At 65.2% G+C, this 13495-nt stretch overlaps 4 protein-coding genes across 4 annotated transcripts; all 4 read right to left on the bottom strand.

The window, feature by feature from the left end:
• Positions 1-1317: 1317 nt before the first annotated feature.
• On the bottom strand, positions 1318-2968 carry DUSP23 (dual specificity phosphatase 23). Its single transcript, XM_075524861.1, has 4 exons — positions 2866-2968; positions 2073-2345; positions 1649-1830; positions 1318-1478 (listed from the first exon to the last, which is right to left on the bottom strand). The coding sequence occupies exons 2-4, from the start codon at positions 2340-2342 to the stop codon at positions 1451-1453; spliced, it is 480 nt and encodes a 159-aa protein (XP_075380976.1). The 5' UTR covers positions 2343-2345; positions 2866-2968; the 3' UTR covers positions 1318-1450.
• A 613-nt stretch (positions 2969-3581) lies between these two features.
• LOC142420573 (mucosal pentraxin-like) lies at positions 3582-6019 on the bottom strand. Its single transcript, XM_075524661.1, has 6 exons — positions 5963-6019; positions 5667-5837; positions 5217-5316; positions 4971-5058; positions 4580-4767; positions 3582-4304 (listed from the first exon to the last, which is right to left on the bottom strand). The coding sequence occupies exons 1-6, from the start codon at positions 6017-6019 to the stop codon at positions 3712-3714; spliced, it is 1197 nt and encodes a 398-aa protein (XP_075380776.1). The 3' UTR covers positions 3582-3711.
• Positions 5488-7365, bottom strand: LOC142420701 (serum amyloid P-component-like). Its single transcript, XM_075524891.1, has 2 exons — positions 7187-7365; positions 5488-6927 (listed from the first exon to the last, which is right to left on the bottom strand). The coding sequence occupies exons 1-2, from the start codon at positions 7347-7349 to the stop codon at positions 6308-6310; spliced, it is 783 nt and encodes a 260-aa protein (XP_075381006.1). The 5' UTR covers positions 7350-7365; the 3' UTR covers positions 5488-6307.
• A 1193-nt stretch (positions 7366-8558) lies between these two features.
• Positions 8559-10654, bottom strand: ACKR1 (atypical chemokine receptor 1 (Duffy blood group)). The gene is made up of 2 exons (XM_075524890.1): positions 10450-10654; positions 8559-9933 (listed from the first exon to the last, which is right to left on the bottom strand). Exons 1-2 carry the CDS (start codon positions 10468-10470, stop codon positions 9004-9006), a joined length of 951 nt encoding a protein of 316 aa, XP_075381005.1. The 5' UTR covers positions 10471-10654; the 3' UTR covers positions 8559-9003.
• Positions 10655-13495: the final 2841 nt, after the last annotated feature.

Below are 13495 nucleotides of genomic sequence, written 5' to 3'. Positions count from 1 at the left end.
ACCGAGTCCCAGGAGCGGCACCGAGCACTGGGTCAGGGATGCTGGGGCAAAGCCCCCTGTCCTGTCCCCCCTTCCCTGGGGCAGGGGGGTCTGCGGTCCCCTCATCGGCCCGGCCTGGCCCAGCCCCCTGAGCCTGGGGGACTATTAAGGACAGAGCTAAAGCAAGAGGAGTTAAAGTAAATAATTCTGCGGTTAAGCTGCTTTCCTGCATCTCACGGGCCCATGTGAGTCCTGTGGCTCCCGCGGGCTTAGGCACTGCAGCTGGACAGCGCTGCCCCGTCCCCATTGTTCCCATCCCCGTCGTCCCCATCCCTGTCCCCCAGCGCAGGGCTGGGGCCCCCACCAGGCACTCGTGCCCCAGGCAAGGGGTGCAGGCAGAGTTGAGCACCCCAGACAGCCCCATGTCCTGGTGTCATGTCACAGCCCACCAGAGCCATGGCATCGCTCATGGGACATGGGTGCTTCCTGAATCCCCACCGGGGAAGGGCCACGGGGCACCGGGCAGAGCTGGGGGCTGCTTTCATCCTGCTTTTTGGGGTGCCCCGCACCCTGCAGTGAAGACTCCTCCCAGTCACCTCCTCCATCCCTGCCGGTCCCGTCCCAAGCCCTGTGGGAGGAGCAGGGTCCAGGAGAGGGGCAGACACCAGGGTGCTACAGCCGTCCGGAGACAGACAGTCGCCCCCAGCCACGGCTCTCAGCAGGGCGCAGCCGTTTTGTCAGCAGTGCCTGGTGCCACCACCCTGGTACTTCGTTCCTGAGGGAAGATGATGACATTTTGGGGTTTCAGAGCAATGTCTGGGGGCTGTCAAGCTGCCTGGCAGGGGCGATGGCCCCACCAGCCCAGGGCGCGGACACAGTGCTCGTGCCCAGTGACTGCCAGACACTCCCAGCCATGTGCCACATGCCCAGGAATGGGGACGGTGACACTTCTTGCACTTAGGATTTAAATGCCACCAAGGTTAGGAGCAGCTGAGAAGAGATTTTCAGGATTGGACTTTTGGACAGAGATGCCTAAATTCCATCTAAGCTTTACTTTAAGCATCAACGTCCCGGGCCGGCCCCCACACGCTGACGCGGCTGCCACCCTCCAGGCAGCGTCACCGCTTTGGCGGGTGACCAGCTCTGGGGCCTGCCTGCCAGTGTCCGAAGCGGAGCCGTTCACGTTCCCCAAGGGCCAAGGCCAGGCAGAGACCCAAGAGCCAGGACCCTTGCAGCTCCTGACCAAGCTGGGTGGCGCAGCGGGATGGCAGGGAGCCCTGCAAGCTGCGAGCGCATGTGCTGCCCACCAGTTCCCCACACACAGCCCTGGAGAGAAGCCACAGGAGAGTCCTTTAATGTGGGAGGGGACAGATGGCAGCACCTTGGGGCTGGGAAAGGCCCCCCACCATTTCGCAGCGACCGTCTCCATCGAACCCATCCGGCACACGCTGCCCCAGGGAGATGGTCATGCTCATGCGTCCTTGCTGTCCTCTCCAGCGCTGTGGTGGGGGAGATCCCACTGGTGAGCGGGGCTTTGGGACCCGCAGCTCCCCTCCCGCTCACTGTGCCCAGAACGCCACCGGCCGTGGCCCCAGCCCCAGCGCAGGGAGCCCCTCCAGGGAGGGAAGTGACACAGAGACAGGACTCCCCGCCGTGGGGCTGCACCCACCGAACGTGCTGGCAGAACTGGATCACGGCTTGCTCCTGCTCCCGCGTCTCGATGGAGCCGGGCCGCAGCCGCCGGATCTCCCGGATGGCGTCGCCACCACTCATCTTCTGCGCCTTCACCAGGTAGCAGGCCAGCATGGTGCCCGTCCGGCCGTGTCCCAGCATGCAGTGCACTGCCACAGCCTGGCCGGCAGTGCCGCACCGTCAGCTGGCACTGGCACGGAGCAATGCGGGTGTCCCTGCTGCAGCCGCCCCGTGCTCCCCAGCATCACCCCTTGGTGTTACCGGCGTTGCCTCCCTTGGCGTTACCCCCTCGGTGTAACCTCTCCCTGGGTGCCACCTCCTGCCCCTCTGAAGTGTCACCCCCCTGCGGTGTCGCACCCTCTCGGCGCTGCCTCCCTGCTGTGACGTGCCCCCTGCCATACCTCCCCGTGGGCGTTGGCCTCCTCCACCAGCTGCAGGAAGCTCTGGATCTGCCCGGGTGTCGGGGGGCTGAAGTCAGGCACACGGAGCCGGTGGAGCCGGATGGCGGGGCAGCAGCCGTGGTGCGGGGGTGCTCGCTCCGACAGTGACACCAGGTGCCGCACGCCCTGGCCCAGCAGGAACCGGTAGTGCCTCGGCTCCCGCGGCATGGCTAGGCCCGCCAGCCGCCCCTCCGCCACCCACGAGAAGTTGGGGGGCTCGGATGCCCCCATTGCCTGTGGGGACCGGCGCCATGGGCCTGCACTGCCACATTCCTTGGGGACGGGGCTGCTCTGGGGACGCCGGCTGGGCCAGACCCTTGGGACCCCCAGTTCAGGCCCCCCAGGAACCCCTGCCAGGCCCCCCAGGAGACCATGGCCAGACCCCCCAGGACCCCCAGGGCAGGACCCCTGGCCAGGACCCCTTGACACCCCCAGCTCAGGCCCCCTGGGACCCCCTGGCCAGGCCCCCCAGTACCACCCCCCCCGGAGAACGTGGCCAGGCCCTCAGGACCCGCAGTTCAGGGCCCCCCAGATCCCCCGGCCCGTTCCGCCGCCCAGGCCCGTCCGTCCCGCCAGCCCCGCACCGGCCGGAGCCCCCCCGCAGGCCTCACCGCCCGGCCCCGGCCCCCGCGGCCTGCCCCCGAGCGGGGCCCCGCACCGGCCCAGCCTGCCTAGCCCGCCCCGGCCCGGCCCGGCCCGGCCGATCCCCGCAGGCCGCCCCCAGCGGGCCCGGGCCCCTCCCGCCCCGCCGTACCGGGGAGGCCGCGCGGCGGCGGAGCGGAGCGGGGCCCGGGGAGCGTCTGCAAAGAGCGGCGGCGCAGACGGTCAGGGACCGTCCGCCAGCGGCGGGGCCGCGCCGGCCGCCGGGACACGGGGCTGCACCGGCGGGGCTCCGGGACTGCGCCCGCCGGGGCTCCGGGACTGCACCCCTCGGGGGCTCCGGGACTCCGGAACTGCACCCCCCGGGGGCTCCGGGACTGCACCCCCCGGGGGCTCCGGGACTCCGGAACTGCACCCCCCGGGGGCTCCGGGACTGCACCCCCCGGGGGCTCCGGGACTCCGGAACTGCACCCCCCGGGGGCTCCGGGACTGCATCCCCCGGGGCTCTGGGACACGGGGCTGTCCCGGGGCTGCCCCTCCCGGTCCCAGCCCCACTCCGTGCTTGGGGACTGGCGGGGGTGTATGTCCCCCAGCCCTGGGCAAAGGAGTGACCCCTCTGTCCCCCCACTCGTCCCCTGCCCCCGTGTCCCTGGTGTCCCTGGGACGGGAGTGGGGCCCCTGGGCTGGAGGCAGCCCTGTCTCCCAGCTTGTCCCCCTTCCTCCTCTCCTGCTGACCCTGGCCCTAATGCGTTTTCTGAACCCGAATCAATTACCTGAGCCACACTGAGCTTTGGTGGCCTTCAGTTTGCCCAGCAAAGACTGTTGCTGCTTTTTAAACCCATTTCTTCATTTATGTGATGCCAGGTGGCTTGGGGGGGAGGTTACACAGCAGGGAAGGGGGGGGACACAGCCCCCATGGCAATCATGGCTCGCCCAGCGCTTGCCAGCCACCACGAGTGGGAGTGCAGGAGCGCACCAGTCCCACACCATGCACCGGGTGTCAGGGCTTCAGGTACACCTCGCCCACGATCTTGTAGGGGAAATTTCTCCAGCCGAAGATGGGGGCTTTGTCAGGGCTGTTGTGCTTGGCCGCCCTCACCCCCGAGGTGGAGATCCCTGTGTCCCACATATACACAGATGAGATTTCCCCCATGTAGGACTGCCGGGTGTCAAAGCCACCCCCAAAGGCATCCTGCTCCTGCCCCAGCACAATGGCCGCCTCCGCCCCCACCGTGTAGCCCCTCTGCAGCCCCTTGCGGGGCCAGGGCTTCCCATTGAACCAAAAGCCCACGATGCCGGTGGTGGACTCCCAGCTGGTGCAGACGTGCTCGCTCGCCACAAAGCTCTTAGGGATGCTGAAGGACACAAACCTGCCCCCCACGTAGAGCTGGTACTCGCTGGGCTTGGGCTTGAAGAGGAGGATCTCGTTGTCCTGCACCTTGGTGGCATAGAAGAGGCTGTAGGGCCGGGTCAGGTCGGTGTAGGACCGCAGGCACACGGTGAAGTTCTGCAGCGGCTGCTCAAGCTTCGCCCTCACCAGCACGTGGGAGTCTTTGGTCTCTTGGGGAAACACGAACGCTTTGTACACCAGGTCTGGGAGAGGCGAGAAAGAGGTGGCTGCTCCTGCCACAGCAAAGGCATCCAGCCAAGTCCCCCAAGGGGAAACAGGGTTGCCGCATGCCAGCGAGGAAGCCACCACCGACCTGGAGGTGGCATCCAGCATCAGACCCAGAGGTGGCTTCCACCACCAAGACCAGCCATGCATGGGCTGTGATACAGGGTGCCATGGGCACGGAGTGGTGAGGACAAGGTGTGGGAAGGAGGGGAAGAGCCCTTGTCCCCAGCCATCCCCTTGGTCCGCTCCCTACCGTTTATCCGCAGGTTGTAGGTGGCCATGGCAGTGCCCAGGGAGCCAGTGGCCGTGCAGACATAGGTGCCCAAGTGGGTCTCGTTGAAGGAGGGGAAGAGGAGGATGTTGTTGGGGCCTTTCTGTAGGGGGCTGTGACTTCCTTCCTTCTCCCACAGGAACTCCTGGGGGCTGAGCCGGGCTGGGTGTCACTTCAGGTGGGTGGATACCCCAGGGTGGTTGTGCCAAGGGATGGGGGGATACGGAGGGACCATGGTGCTCCCTCCCCAGCCCCTTCTTCTCCTGCTGCCCATGAGGCTGGGGATGCCGGAGCTGCCTGCCCCATGCCGGTGCTGTGCCAGAGGCTGTGGGAGGGTGGGGAGCACCTTACCCGCGGTCCCCTGTGACCTCACAGGAGAGCATCAGCTGGTGGTACAGGGTGGGCGCCGGCGGGTGACCGGCTGGTGGGCGCCGGCGGCTGGATCTGGGCGGTGACTTTTTCTGCAGCACCCAGAGGAAAGGGCCAGGCTGGGTGGAGGGGTCTCCCTGTCCCCACCCATGGGCCCAGCTGCACCAGCCTGTGGGAGCCCCGTGTCCCTGCCGCTGCCCCCACCACAGCCCTCTGGCACTCTTCGCGGTGCCCGGTGTTGTGTCCCTACCGCTCTCCACTGCTGCCCCTGCCGCGGCGCTCAGGGTGCCCCTTTCGGCTCTCACTACACCGCCATCGCATCTCCTCCTCCCCACCCCTGCTGCGCTCCCCTGCACCCCCAGCGCACTGCGCTGTGCCCAGAGCTCTGGGTGCCTCCTCCACTGCACAGCTACCGCGTGACCCCCACGCCTCTCCCTGCGCCCACTGTGCCCCTCTGCAGTGCTCAGGGTGCCCCACTGCTCCCCACTGCAACCACCACTGCATGTCCCCCTATACCCACTGCACCTGCTGCTCTACCCATGGGACCCGGAAGGGGGTCCTGGCACAGCCCTTCCATCCCTACCTCGTGGGGCAGTGAGGCCAAAAAGCACTGTGAGGCCGAGGAGGCAGAGCCACAGCTGCCCCATGGCACTGCAGAGCCTGGCTACTGGCACCTCTGCGGTGAGGGGGAACTGCAGACCCACTGTGCCGTGGCCCTGGGGCTGCTCAGGGTCTGTGCCAGGGTGAGCGTGGCTACGCAATGGTGACGTTCGCCCGTGACCTTCATCCCCAAGTGCCCGGAGGACACTGACCCACAGGGCGGTTTGGCAATCTGGTGAGGGGCCTGGGGCCGGTTTGCCTGCCCGGGAGCCTGCAGACCCAGCGGGCCGGCAGGGACCCCAGGGCTGGCAGGTGTGCATGGGGACAGCCATCAGGGATGGGTCCCACATCCCCAAGGGCTCGTGCTGAGCCCCTGCCAGCTCGTCCCAGACTCACTTCTGCCATTTCGTGCGTGGTTGGGAGCTGGACCTGGTGGATCCGTATCCTGCCCATGTGGGAGCCAGCCATGGGGCAGCTCGGGGGGTGTGGGGAAGGGAAAGGGTGCCCCAGGTGTCGATGATGGGTCGGTGGCGGGTGCTGGTGCTTGGGGTGACCCTGCCAGGCTGAGTGGTGCCCCCAGCCCTCCCCAGCTCCGTCCGAGCCCTGTCCCAACTGGAGCTCCCTGGCTGGGGCATGCAGACAGCACTTTCTTCTTGGCAGGTTGTAGAGGCAAAGGGGTGATGGGGACAGGGAGGGAAGAATGGGGGCTGAGGCCGCCCCAGCCCCGGACCCGGCCGGCTCTCATGGCCCCAGCGCCTCCCGGAGCCGGGGTTTCACCACCACATCACCTTTCACCTCGTAGCTCAGGCTCTTCCAGGCCAGGACAGCAGGCGGCAGGCGCAGGGAATTGTAGGCAGCTCGCATCTTGTCCGGGGACAGCCCCACGTCCCACAGGTAGATGTCGGCCAGCTCGCCCGAGAAGGAATTGTAGACGTCGAAGCCACCCCCGAAGGCATCCTGCTCCTGCCCCAGCAGGATGGCTGCCTCCGCCCCCACCGTGTAGCCCCTCTGCAGCCCCTTGCGGGGCCAGGGCTTCCCGTTGAGCCAAAACTCGGTGATGCCAGTGGCTGACTCCCAGCTAACACAGACGTGCTCCCAGTCCCCGCGGCCCTCAGGGACACGGTAGGTGACAAACTTGCCGCCCACATAGAGCCGGTACTCGCTGGGCTTGGGCTTGAAGAGGAGGATCTCATTGTCCTGCACCTTGGTGGCGTAGGAGAAGAGGCTGTAGGGCCGGGTCAGGTCGGTGTAGGACCGCAGGCACACGGTGAAGTTCTGCAGCGGCTGCTCAAGCTTGGCCCTCAGCACCACATAGGCATTGCTGGGGTCGTTCCGGAAGATGAACACCTTTCGGTACAGGTCTGGGGGACAAGAGAGGGGACGTGGCGGGAGGTTGAGGTGTCCTGCAGCCCCCTCTGACTGCCTCTGAGCCTTCCTCTGTCCTCCCTGGGTGACTCCACATCCCTGACATCCCCTCTGCTAACCCCAGCCTTGCTCCAGCATCCTCCAGCCCTGCTGCCCAGCTCTGGCACGAAGCAGAAGGCTCTGAGAGCTGCTGCCACATCCCCCCTGGACCTGCCCCACCCTGTGCCGGCTCCTGTCCCCCACTGTTGCCCCTACCTTCCTGGGCCACGATCCCCGAGAGCCCGGCCAGGACAGCAAGCCAGAGCTGCAGCTGGCCCATGGTCCTGGGTGCTGCGGTCAGTGCCCGGAGAGGAGCTGCTTCGGTGCAGGGCTGCTGCCCACTGGGTTTATGGGCTGGAGGGTGGGAGGGGAGCCACATCCCCCCCCAGTCCTGTCCCCAGCAGCGTGGTGTGCCTGGGAGGAGCGATTTCATGCTGTCATGCGGCTGTGCCACAAGACCCTAGGTCACCTGCCTGCACGGGGCTCCCCTTGGAGCTGTGCCCCAGGCATGTGCCCACCCCGGCCATGGGGCTTCACCTCGGTCCTCTTGTCTCCCCCCCCCCCCCCCCCCCCCCCCCCCAGGCAACCCCGCTATGGGAGCAACCCGGTTTGATCCTGGCTTGTCTGAGAGGCACAGGGGAAGCTGCGCCCGGCCCCCCCACCTTGACCCGCGGCTCTCGGGCATGCCCCCGGGCTCTGCTCGCCCAGTCCTGGCCAAAGGGACGGAGCCCGAAGCTGGAGCCATGAGCAGCAGGTGGCAGAAGAACCCACAGCAAAGCTGAGTGGCCGAGGGTCTGGTGTTCCCTGAGGATGTCCACGGCCTGGGCATCCTCTGAGGGCATCCACGTGTCTTGCGAGCAGATGGGCCCAGTGCACAGCATGCTGTGCCCCCCACCCAGGTGCAGCCTGGTTGGGAAGGGGGAGGATTTCATCTGCTCTGGGCTCCGTAATGATGGTGCTGGGCTGGCTTTTGGGCAGGGGGTCTGGGCTGGGGATGTGGGGCCGTTGCATGGGGGGGATGGGTGGCAGTGCAACAGCGGCATGCTCTCGGCTGTGGGTGGCCACCCCCTTTTTGGGGACGATGTGGGCTTGCTCCCCACTGAGTCAGTCCCTCAGTTTATCAGGGATGAGCCCCGAGGTCCCACAGGGCTTGGCTCAGCCGGGGCAGCTCCCTGTGTGCTGCCATGCCAGCCCCAGACCCCGTGGGTGGGCAGCTCCCGGCCACAGGCTCATGCCCCTCCATCGCCCTCCCAGCTCTCCTTCCACACCCGTTTCGCATCCTGTGTGCCTTGTGACTGCACGCGGCTGTCCCTCGTGGAGCATGGCTCAGATGCCTCCAGTGCTGGATATGAATCACCCCACTTCCCGCTCATAGACTGCAGAGCTTCATTATGAACTTTTCCTGCTAATTTGGAAGCACGAGGAGCACACGCCTCTCGCTTCCCGTCCCTCAGCTGGCAGGAGCCTGGCCGGAGGTGATGGATGTCACCCCCCCGTGCCCTCCGACACCTCCCAGCCCCTGCCATTAACTGAGCTTGGCGAGCAGCTCTAACAGACATATATATTGTATATAATTCCCACTGGCTGATCTTGGACATGACGCTTATCTCGGCTTGTCAGGAGGGAGTGAAAAATCCCCTGTTCCTTCACATCACCGCTGCCCTTTCTGCCTGCCGAAATCTCCCCGTGGAGCTGGGGGTCCAGGGCTGAGTCTTGGGGGTCCCCACGGTCATGTAGGAGCCTGGGGCTGACACGCCTCCGGGAGCTTGGGGACATGCTTGAGGCACCCCAGGGCTATCTCCATTGAGCAAATCGGGGTGTCCTGCTCCAAACAGTGGGACCCCCAAGGAAGGGGACGGAGGGAGGACAGGCACCAAGCTTGGCACATAACGGGCCCACGTTGCCCTCCCTGGATCCTGGGGGAGCATTGCCTGTGGGGCAGAAGCTGCGGGGCTGGTGGGGACATTGTGGGGAGAGGGGATGGTGCTGGGGGCCGGGCCTAGCGTGAGGTCCTCGGCTGCATTGCCAGGAGCTCAGCAGCTGCCGCTGGCGCCTGCCCCATGGCGGCAGAGCCGGGCAGCGAGCAGCGCTGCGGGCCCCAGGCAGCAGTGCAGCACCCCCAGCCCCTCGCTCAGCCCCAGCATGTAGTCAAAGTGCTCAAAGGTGCCGCAGGTGGGCTGCAGCAGCTGGGCGTGCAGGAGGAAATCCACAGCCAGCCCCACGCCGTAAGGCACCCAGAGCCCAAAAAAGAGCCAGCTCACGCCAACGCCTGGCTCCCAGCCCGCCCTCAGCCGTGGCGTGGCCAGCGTGGCCACCAGCAGCACCGCCGGCAGCAGCAGGAAGAGGCAGAGGCAGAGGACGAGGTGCAGCAGGTATGCTGGGGAGAGGATGTCCACGCTCCGGCGAAGGCAGCTTGTCTCCGGGGCCGCCACCGTGCCGCTGGCGAGAGCTGCTGGCGTTGCCAGCAGCAGCGCTCCAGCCCACACGGCCACGGCCAGCCGCCGGCTCTGGGGGTCCCAGCGGCACCAGGCAGTGCTGCAGGAGCTGCTGCCCACTAGCAGCCCCTGCGCGAAGAGGCTCCAGTGCCACAACAGGTGGGTGAGCCTGCACAGCCCTGTGCCCAGCTGCCAGCCCTGCCCAATGCCCACTGCCACCAGCGGCAGCAGGGCAGTGAAGACACCCATTCCCACTGCCAGCTGGGCCACCAGCACTCGGCTCTGGGGCCAGCCCCAAGCATGGGGCCGCTTGGCCAGTGCCACCACCAGTGCCCCAGTGCCCAGGGTGGCCGCGGCGCAGGTGATGGCCAGGAAGGTGGGGGCCATGTGCTGGAAGAGGGGACAGTACTGGTTGTGGCAGGGTGCGGCATCGTAGTCCAGGAAGGTCATATTGCTGTCGTCATAGGAGAGGTTGCCCATGATCTCCAGCAAGTCCAGGGAATTTTTGCTCTCCAAGACGCTGGGGCTCTGCAAATGAGACCGGTGGGCATCAGGCAGGGACATACCCGGCCGACTGCAGGTAGCTGCATCCCATTGCATCCCTTGAGACATCCCTTCCGATGGGCCGCTGCTCCCTGCCATGGAGCTTGTGCCTTGCTGGTGCTGGGGGATTTATGCACAGCCCTGGTGCAGGTTAAGCAGGGCGATTTATCAGGGAGAGACACGCTGCGGGGAGAGGGGAGGCCGCCTGCAGCTGATACCTTGCGGGTGTGGGATTGTCCTGGGCTGGCCCCTCTGTGCATGAAAGTGCAAATTTTCTTACAGCCTCAAAGGAGGGTTGCAGACCCCCAGTGGGTGCATGCAAACCCCACAGCAGGTGGGTGCAAACCCCACTGAGCAGTCTGCAAGTGAGCGTTTGCCAGCAGTACCCACCGAGAGCCACGGCCCTGCTCACCACCGTGCACCCACGCGGCCCCAGCCCTCGCGTCCAGCAGGATGGGAAATCGCTGGGGAGAAGTGGCAGGGGAGGGGAGAGGCACTCACCACCGGGATGCAGTTGCCCATGATCTGTGTCCCAGGATGGCACCCGCTCCTCTGTGTTTGGGGTCTCCAATGGGTGCTGTGCGTGGCAGCCAACGCTCAGCCCCGCATGCTCACTGCAGGGTGCTGTGCCCACCGGTGCACACTCAGGGGTGCACGCTCTCCAATGGGCACCACGCACAGTGGCACACACTCTCCAAGAGCCACGTTGCACGGTAGCACCCGCTGCGCTTGCTCTCCCTTAGGCTGCACTCCTCCCACTCGAAAGGGAGGCGAAGGACTGCGGTAGCAAGATAAGAGCTGCCTCGTTAATAGCAGCCCTCCTGGCCTGGCAATCCCCTTTGCCCGGGCCTGAAGGAAACAGGCGGGCCACCACTGCCGGTAAAGCCGCTGAGCCGCCAGCACAAGCCTGCAATTTCTCGAGCAGGAAACGATCACTTCTTGGCAGAACACCTTAAATTAATTAGGAATTGTATTTACAGGCACCCCAGCTGTGTGGATGCTCCTATTGCTGTCCCCAACCCAGGCATGTGTGTAGTTTCATCCCAGGGATGCTGGCTGTGTGGAAGCCCGGCTCTGGGGCGCAGGGTGGGTGTTGGAGGTGCAGGATACAGGCGGCTGCCAAGGGGACCCTGCAGTGGTGCAGCCTGGGCACACGGTGCTTTCCAGCTCCCATACAGCAAGGAAATCCGCAGCTCTTCCTCGGGATGCCCCAATGGGAGGCCGGATCCTGTGGGGTCACCCTGTGGCACCGGGGCTGAGTCATGGGCTCCCTAGGCTGCAGTGGGCAGCAAGCACAGCTTGGCAGGGGACCAGCAGGGGCTGGCGGGACTTGGTGGCCCTCATAGCTGGTGGGAGGATCCCTGGAGGGTGGTGGGGCTGGAGAAGGCTCAGGGGGTTGGGACTGAGGGTTACTGTCATTTGGGGGGGCTGGTAATTTGGGAGGAGCTGCAGGTCAGGGGCTGGGTGGCTGCAGTGGGGGTCTGGGGGACTAGGTGGGGGCATTTGGGGGTGAAAGGGCTGGAGGTCTGCACAGGGGGTCTAGGGAGAGGCAGCTGATGGAGACTGTGGTTTGGGGGGCTGAGGGGGGGGGCAGGGGTCAAGGGCTTGAGGGGGGCTGATCTAGGCCTCCATGGGCCGTGCAATAGGCTCAGCCGCATCCCTCCTGTGCTGTGCACTGGGGTGAGCCACATCCCCCCACCAGGCTGAGCTCTGTCCCCTCCCCTGGCCTCGGTGCTCCCAAGCTCCCCCTCACCCTGGGGAGGGTCACAGCCAGGACACCTCCCAGGCCCCGGCAGTGTCCGGCACGCACAGGCAGAAGCAGAGACACGCAGGCAGGTAACGTGTGTAATCCAGATATATTTATAGGATTATTTTCCGAGATTAGCACAGGATATTAGAAAGGTTATAAAGTCACATCGACGTTCGTTGTCTCCCTTTTATGTACATACAAGAACACAGCACAACAACACAGACCGTCCTCTGCCCTGCCCCGCTGCCGCCCCACGGCGTCTCCAGAGCTCCCTACAAATATGGCTTTTGTGTCTATTGAGAGTTCAGTGCCGGCCGGGAAGCAGACAGAGCCTCGCCAGGGCCGGTGAGTAGGACTGAACAGGCCTGGCTGCAAATGAGGGCCACAGGGTCCCGAATCCTCTTTGCTCCCCCAGTGCTGGCCCTGGCCACGTCCTGGTTTGGATGCCCCGGGCCCAGCACAGGTGACCTTGGTGGCACAGGTTGGATATGGGGCTGGAGGTCCCCTGCCCACATAGCCAACAAGGAGCCCCCAGCTCCCAAATGGGCCACCGAGGCCCAAGGAGGTGGCTGGTGCCCTGGGCTCTCCCAGCCACGCAATGACACCAGCCGGCTTTGCTGGGTGCCAGCAGGGAGGGACAGGAGCTCGGTGTCCCCTCTCCCCTGTGTCCCTCATGTCACCGCCCCAGCAGCACCGCCTGCCCCCTCACTTCTTCCCTCGATGATGCAGCGCATCCACCATCAGCCACATCAGTGCCACCATGTACCCTGCTGCTGCGCTGCTGATGGGGTGTGGTGTCACCCCCATGCTAGCATCAAGGTGTAGCTTCTCACCCCTTCACATGACCCACATCACCTCTTGTACTTATGGTGTACCTACCCCTCCTTGACAGCCCTGACTCAGTGTACCACAGCGTTGCGCACATGTACAAGAGGATGTACCCCAGACCCAACGCAGGGTGTACCCCACCACCCCCCCCACATCACCCTTACACACTCATGGTGTGGTGCAGCTCACAACTGACACTCATCATGCCCCCACTCATGGCTGTGTACCTGTTCCTATGCACACCTGTGACACGGTGTATTCATCACCCCAAAAGACTCAACACACAGTGTACCCTACCCCATGCCGCTGGGCTCCCAAAATGGCATTTCCCACCACACCTCACACCCATGACATGGTCTATTCATCAGGGCCTCAAACTCACAAAGTGGTTTCTCCATCACGCTCACGACATGGCGTGTCCCATCATACCTTCCACCGGCAGCACGGTGGGTGCACCGTTGCTGCACCCTCCCACACCGTGATGTGCCCCATTGCAGCCTCACGGCTGTGTCCCCATCACCCCTTGTGCTCATCCCACAGTATCTCCCTCTTCACACGTCTGACCTGGTGTATCTGTCACCCCTCACACAGGCTCTCCCCCACCTTCGTGGCAGTGGGTCTACTGCTCCCTTGCATCTACCGAAGCCCTTTGGCTCCTGCGTGCAGATGCAGCCTCATGTTCATGCTCCCACCACTCCCAGGACCTGTGATGCCTGGGGCTGTAGTTCTGCCTCTCGTCCTGGCAGGACAATGGGCCCACCTGGGGCGAGACCCAGCCCATCCTTTGCTGATGTCTGCTGCAGGCAGCAGGTCCCACCCCGATGCCCTGCCCATGCCTGGTTCTCCCCATGCTGCATCCTGCCAGGTCCCATACCATGCAGCATCTCAAAAAGGCCAAATCCTGACTTCTCTCACCAGGGCAAGGCGTTGACCACCGGCACCATGCTTGAAGCGGCAGCGCTGGAGAGA

This window comes from Mycteria americana, chromosome 25, assembly GCF_035582795.1.
Source record: "Mycteria americana isolate JAX WOST 10 ecotype Jacksonville Zoo and Gardens chromosome 25, USCA_MyAme_1.0, whole genome shotgun sequence".
Taxonomy (NCBI): domain Eukaryota; kingdom Metazoa; phylum Chordata; class Aves; order Ciconiiformes; family Ciconiidae; genus Mycteria; species Mycteria americana.
The sequence above is the reverse complement of the archived record's forward strand: the minus strand, read 5'-3'. Positions and strand labels throughout refer to the sequence as shown.

Excerpts from the sequence above, each read along its gene's own strand:
- DUSP23 (XM_075524861.1), bottom strand. The coding sequence starts at position 2,342 with ATGGGGGCATCCGAGCCCCCCAACTTCTCGTGGGTGGCGGAGGGGCGG. Across the intron at positions 1,831-2,072 it reads AGGCCAACGCCCACGGGGAG|GCTGTGGCAGTGCACTGCAT; the intron begins GTATGGCAGGGG and ends ACTGCCGGCCAG. Across the intron at positions 1,479-1,648 it reads CAGTTCTGCCAGCACGTTCG|CGCTGGAGAGGACAGCAAGG; the intron begins GTGGGTGCAGCC and ends CCCCCACCACAG.
- LOC142420573 (XM_075524661.1), bottom strand. The coding sequence starts at position 6,019 with ATGGGCAGGATACGGATCCACCAGGTCCAGCTCCCAACCACGCACGAA. Across the intron at positions 5,059-5,216 it reads AGGGGCAGCAGTGGAGAGCG|AAAAAGTCACCGCCCAGATC; the intron begins GTAGGGACACAA and ends TGGGTGCTGCAG. Across the intron at positions 4,768-4,970 it reads CCACCAGCTGATGCTCTCCT|ACACCCAGCCCGGCTCAGCC; the intron begins GTGAGGTCACAG and ends CCACCTGAAGTG.
- LOC142420701 (XM_075524891.1), bottom strand. The coding sequence starts at position 7,349 with ATGTGGCTCCCCTCCCACCCTCCAGCCCATAAACCCAGTGGGCAGCAG. Across the intron at positions 6,928-7,186 it reads GGGGATCGTGGCCCAGGAAG|ACCTGTACCGAAAGGTGTTC; the intron begins GTAGGGGCAACA and ends CTTGTCCCCCAG.
- ACKR1 (XM_075524890.1), bottom strand. The coding sequence starts at position 10,470 with ATGGGCAACTGCATCCCGGTG. Across the intron at positions 9,934-10,449 it reads TGGGCAACTGCATCCCGGTG|AGCCCCAGCGTCTTGGAGAG; the intron begins GTGAGTGCCTCT and ends TCTCATTTGCAG.